The sequence below is a fragment of the Nomia melanderi genome, chromosome 2 (assembly GCF_051020985.1).
Source record: "Nomia melanderi isolate GNS246 chromosome 2, iyNomMela1, whole genome shotgun sequence".
NCBI lineage: Eukaryota > Metazoa > Arthropoda > Insecta > Hymenoptera > Halictidae > Nomia > Nomia melanderi.
This window is the reverse complement of record NC_135000.1, coordinates 13,800,978-13,807,722: the sequence shown is the minus strand read 5'-3', so window position 1 is coordinate 13,807,722 and position 6,745 is coordinate 13,800,978. Positions and strand designations below refer to the sequence as shown.

General features: G+C 28.3%; 1 protein-coding gene across 1 annotated transcript in view; it reads right to left on the bottom strand.

Annotated features, from left to right (window-relative positions):
• Positions 1 to 6,745, bottom strand: part of LOC116431943 (A-type potassium channel modulatory protein KCNIP1) — a gene marked incomplete at its 5' end in the record, with an annotated part of 88,028 nt that overhangs the window by 45,592 nt on the left and 35,691 nt on the right. Inside the window, one exon of the mRNA XM_031988111.2 lies at positions 2,855 to 2,928. Coding sequence (XP_031843971.1) covers positions 2,855 to 2,928 — 74 coding nt within the window. The remainder of the gene's footprint in view (positions 1 to 2,854; positions 2,929 to 6,745) is intronic.

Genomic DNA, 6,745 nt, shown 5'->3' with positions numbered 1-6,745 from the left:
TTACTACTAATTATTATATATTTAAATTTATTAAATGTGTAAAAACAACGATACATTGCGATAATTAAAATACTTACAAATAATAGTTATTTTTCTTAAAAATGTATTAATTAAAACAACCTTCTGAGTGAGTCCTTACTTTATATGATAATATAAGTATCTGATCACATTGGGCTCCAAAAGTGTATTTCGAATTGTTCATGATAATATATTATCTAATATATTATCTAACTTTAATTTAGTCATTAATAAAATATATCCTCATTCGATACTCCAAGTCACAGAGATCGATGAGTCACGCATAATTACACAGACTTTGAATATGGACTCCTTTGAAATCTAATCGCACAGGCCCGTATAATTACGACCATCTATAATCTGGAATTAACCCGTTTCATCATTATATAACTAAATCAAATTTACTATACATTGAGCAGCATCTGAACTCTCCTTTATATTCCCTATTTTTATTTAAAGGTACTTTAATTTAAAAGTACTTTATTTTTTATTTTATTTTAAAGGCACTTTAAAGTACTAATTTCATAAAAATACTATTATGAACCAAGTATGATAAATGTCATTATATGCATGTATATGTTGATACATGTTTACATTTACAATGCATTACACTGAAATGGCATCAGTTGATAGAGTGTTGATACTTATAAAAGTGTGGTAGTTAATAGTTCCTACAAGAATATATGTATATTTAACACGTATATTTCTTATTGGTCATCATTCATACCGAAAAGTGCAAATAGCTTTCAAAGATGAATGATACATTTGGCCGAATATTTTGGAAACTGCCAAAATTACAAAAATTTCGAAGACACAATTTTAACACAAGCTGTAATATACGTACGTAGAATATAATTAGAAAATACAAGAAAACTTCCACAAACAATAATAAATACATTTCAACTAATGAAGGTAAACAATCAAGTTTTTACAATGCAAATACGAATATTTCAGTTTATTCGTGTCTTTACATGTGTGTATATTTTTGTAAAATAATTTAACATTTAAACAAATGTTTATTATAATGAACTATTTAAATAAATATTTATTATAATATATTATTTAAACTATTTCTGTGAACTCTGACCGCATAACTGGATTTTCTATTAAAACTACACAATTTCACAATGTAAAACGATTTTCTACCTCCAGCAGTCGACATTCGATGTTTTCCATATTCTTTGAAACACGTTTCTCACTTCTAACTTCGAATGTTTCAATATGAAAGATGGCCGATAAAAAAAATACGTGTCAAATGTTCTCGTATGAACTACTTTCTGCCAAAGTTTCATACAGATCGCCTGACGTCAGCATGTTCCCTTGTTAGTAATGTATCACTCAAACGTCTTTAAAATATCTCGAATAAAGCCAGTAATAAGAAACACGAATGATAATTCCGGACATAAACAGTTAACGTTACCTGTAATATATTCATTGCTTCCCCTTTATGCCACGTTCCACAGATTTCAATCTTGCAGTATATCATATAAGACTTTATATATGTGTGTGTGTGTGTGTCTGTATGAAAACGTTATAATAATTACCACGCGATTATAACATTTACTTTTAAACCTTGACGTATATTATTTTACAAACAGGCTGTCTAGTAGAGAATCTGATAGGAAGACTTAATTAAATGGAGTTCGAGATCAAAGGTCTGAGTGTAAAAACTTTATCGTGCACAAAAGTAGAGGAGAAGAATGAGTGAGGAAAATGTTCGCTGTGCAGAGAGAGCCACGGTAATGCGCGAGTTTGAAGCAACTCGAAGGCTAATTACACAAAGTACATTTTCAGTCTGAAGCTACGAGAGATAATTGTGTTCGTTCGTAATTATCCCTCGACGACTTGTCCGATCCTTTTATTTCTCCAGTGGAAATCGCGAACGCGGAGAGAAAGGGGGAAGAGTATCGATCCGCGAATTAACCGCAAATCATCGATTAATTTGCTCCGTGATTATTGATTGGAAAACTTAGTTAGGTCTAGGCTGCTCATTATCGGCACCAGACCGGATAATTAGCATTAATCTTCGCCGGATATTTGTTTGGAGCATACTTGCCTATTCGATTGTACGACGAACTAATTGCACAAGGCGCGAACGATGCGTTCGGTGCATGCATTGCAACTGCGAAACGGGTAATATAACAATCGACACGCAGGGAGAAGTGTTTGATTGCATTATGGAACGGGCAGTGTTCGGTGCAAATACTACTAACATTCTGCGAATTTATAATATATTCTGTTTGAAATAACAGCAGTAGAAACAAACGATAAGTAATTATACTCTGATGAGAATGGTGATTGAAGTAATTGAAAATGAGGGCTTGCGAAAACATGCTGTGAAGTGTATGTAAGTCATTAAATAAATTGTTTTTTTATCATTTTTATGCTGAGTGTTTTATTATTATATCCAAAAATAATAACAAATTCGTTTAAAGTGTTCAGAGGAATATATTTTGTCGTGATGTTTTGATGTTCAGCATAATACATTTCAAACTCAAGGATATACAATAATTGGGATTTTACTTTAGTTTCAGCAAAAACATGATGGAATTTATAACTAAAATTCAATCTTGTTTAAATAATATCGTTTTTGTCTCTTAATCTATGTTTATACGTAACCTGTATCTAATGCAACAAAAATTATGTTAATAAAATTTAATGTTTTTATGAATTTTATATAACCATACCATATTCCATGTCTTTTAACATTTTATTTGCACGTTAGCCATGATTAGTACTTAATTTTATACCATATTTCTAGGATAAGATTATTTTAACTTGACAAGTGTTAAACATTCAATCTGAAAGTACGTAATATCAAGAAGAAGGAACTTACCTCGAAGCTGAGAATACCACTATGATCCTGGTCCAAGGTATTAAAAACGTAATGCGCGTATTGGCTAGTGTTGGCTGCGTAAAAAGAGAAAAATATAATTATTATAATCAAATTCATTGGAAATATTTTCATGTTTCATAATTAAATAATAAAATGTTTATATATAAGTACATAGTCAAAAAATAAAAGATTTATATGATACTGTGGGTAAAACTATTAGTTAGGTTTTTATTTACATAAAAATAGGTAAACAAAAAATCAGCTTTAATGTAAAATAATATTTCGGTATTTAGAACGACATTCTTTACTTGTAATGATTCGACATATCTGTTGTAAAAGAAAAATGTGGACTTCACGAGTACTTCAATTTCCTGGATAGAAAGCACAATGGCTTCCCAAAGAAACTGAAACTCCATCAAAGTCGGATGATAACTTTCATTTGACCAAAGGAAATGTTTTTAATTTAAAACGATGATTTGTACTTCAATACATTTAACTAGATACCATTTCCTTTACGTAAGTGTTACTTAAGGATTACCTAGCGCGTAACGGATCCACCGGAAGAAGTCGTTATTTCGTTAAGTGGAAATGTCGACAGTCACAAATACGTCCACAATCAACCATAAACTTTTACTTTACTAGACGTATCAGGTTAAAATGTAACAAAATTACCACTTTATTAAATTACTTTAGATATATTATTAGTATTCCAACGAATGAATTCTTTTGTACGATATAATGAATGGCACAGCACGAAAACAACAAAAATAAAAATCATTATAGCATTCAGGTCTTAGAATTTTTAAGATCCAAAAATGATTAAATAGTTTTATAAATTTAAGTGTGTTAATTAAAAGTAATCATTGTGCGTATTAGAAATTTGTTATGAATTATTAAACAGAATGATGATTATACAGTATATAAATAAATTCATTATATAAAAAGGATATTGTAAATGACTTAGAAAGTATTTTCTTATTTTCATTATTTTACTGACACTTAAAATCAGCTCGAATTGAATCAAATATGTTATATAAAATAATTTTTTATAGTCAGTACCTATTTGTAAGTAAAGATGTAAATTATTTATTCGTTTTATAATCTAATTGTACATTACTATATTGTACTTATTCACATTTACCTGACTTAGAATTCTGGAATGTATATCAGTATAATATGTAAGTAGAAAGAAAAATGTGTAATGGACTTATTTTCAATATATTATGCAATATATTTGAGATAGGAAGTATGTTCAACGTTTAACAGTTACAGAATATTTTATGAATGACTATATTAGTAATATTCTTTGAATTTAAGTAAATCTGTGAGAGACTGCTTCAATTGAATGGACACCATTAAAAAGTGGTACCTATCTGCTCCTTCTAAATGATCACACTGGGACTTTTGTAGGAGGACTGGGAGGATAAAGTAGATTACCTCGTCAAAGTTTTAGAGCTTGCATGAACCGGGACCTTGACAGAAAGCGATTCTACTGACATTTGGCTCTATAGAAATAGTCGAAAATTAGTTTTTTCTTTTGAACGTATCTGCAGCATGGAATTTCATAAAATTCATCGTATGTGAATTTTCCAGATTTGTAACGTTGAAGGATGAACAATTATCTGAATTAAGGTGTTCCAACGAAATATTTGCCAGAAATTAGAAAGATCAGAGAATTCTAACAGAATATTTTAATATGTATTTTGTTGTTCGTTTAAGTTATATAAATAGCATTGTTAAAAATGTTATTTATACGCTGGAAACCTTGATGAGAGTTTAAATTTTTGATAACTATTTTATGCAAATAAAAATCTAGTAGAAAATGTACAGTAGAATTTCAATTATCCGAACTAATTACTTATGCCACGTTCAATAATATTTAAATAACAGAAAAATTCTGTTTTTGAACGAAGTTGTTTACATTAATTATTCTTGGGATACCATTTAATAATTAATTTTTCTGTATAACCATACATTTTAAAATATATAAACTAAAATTTTTATTTTTGCATTGTAAACAAAGTTGTTATAGTTGAAATTTTCTAGCAGTTTTTGCAAGACGAAATTTTAAGTGCATGTAATCAATTAGATAATGAATTTTTATTACATTGTAATAAATTACTGTTTGAATTTTTTTACTGTAAAATTATACATTATTCTGTAGTATTATATATTATTAATATTAGATGTATACACTTTGTCCATATATTTAAGGTACATTGACTATTATGATTGTCATTCAGCTCCTCATTTTTTTTAAACACGATGTTGTTTTCATATTTCAGAATGTGCTATAAATTTACTTTAGAATGTAACTAGGATCTTATTGTAGAATCTAACTGTTACAACTTGTATAACAAAACACATAATTATTTGAGATACATAAATAGTACAGTCTACAGTGTCGAATACATATAAATTAAACTTGTTTATAATATTTTTAAGAACTTACATTGTAGATGTATTGTTTTTGAATAAAGAAAACTTTGGATAACAAACTCGTATTTTTTACGTTTTAAAGTTTTGGAAATCGCACGAATACTTTACAGAAAGCGAATAGGTGTCTATCGCATACTAACAATAACTTTCTTCACTTATATGTACCTACTTCGATTGAGCTCGTCTTTTCTCCCTTATAACTTCGAATGTGTTTCCTGTTTACAATAGGACATTCGAAAATTCGTATGACAAGTTAGTTATTTTCTCCTGCGATTGTATTAGGTATTGGAAAAAGTTCGTGTGAGGTCTTAAATCAAAATTTGAACACAGGGAACGTTTTTGTAAAATAATTTTATTTTGTTTAATACCAACGGCATAAGCATAACTTGCTGCCAATATCAATTTCATTCCTTAAACTAGTGAAATTTTAATTCAAATCGGACAGAAATTGATTTAGGAATAAAAATAAAATAAAATAAAAATACCGCACGAATTTTTTTCGGTACCTAATATGTTACATCAAAATGGAGTCGTAACGTTTTAGCCAGTTATGTGTATACAAATTATTTAGTAAGATACGAAGACATTTTATTTTATTATTAGACACAGATCTTAATTTGTCGCTTTATTTACTTGGATTAATTCATAACGATAGAATGATATGCTGGTTAATTTTTAATTGTTATAAAAACGAAATGACAGTTTCATTAAAATGTATTTATTTATTGTATTTTTCAATATTGCAATGAAGTGATAAATTAAAATGTTAATTATACACTTTTTAAAAATAGTTATTCTTATCAGAGTGGATTATTGAAAATTTCATATTAAAATATCTACATACTTTCAGATATTTATTTTTTATGTTTATATTCTACAATATAAAAAGGCATACGTATTATAATGTACACATTATGCATTTTTGATTAATGTTGGGAAAAATATAAAAATATTTTTAAACAAAACTTCTCCTTTCGAAAAGGAGTGATTTATATTGAGGTAATTTAAAATTACTGCAATTTATTATGTGACGCGGTAAAAAGTACTCATATTTCATGAAAGAGCACTTCAGAGTAGTGGTGGTACACTCTTCTGGTATGTAGTTTATTAAGGATTTTTAACTTCAGTTTGTAGCTAAAGATGCTTTCCTGTTCACACCGTTCTCGTCTATATGTACAGTATTCATAAATCTTCTGACAAAATTTTGTACCATAAAATATTCATCAAGATGAAAGAATAATGGTTCTTAACACTGTTTTATGGGAAGTAATTTTAATTTGATTTCAAAGAGAACTGATATTATATTAAATTAGTTGAATATTTGAAACATTTACGGTGTTACTTAAAAAAATTAGAGAACAGTGTGTGTTAGTTTAATAAAAAAATTTAAGTAGAGAAACTGCCGATAACTATACATATAATCTGCTATCGATGATTTTGTTCACAACAACC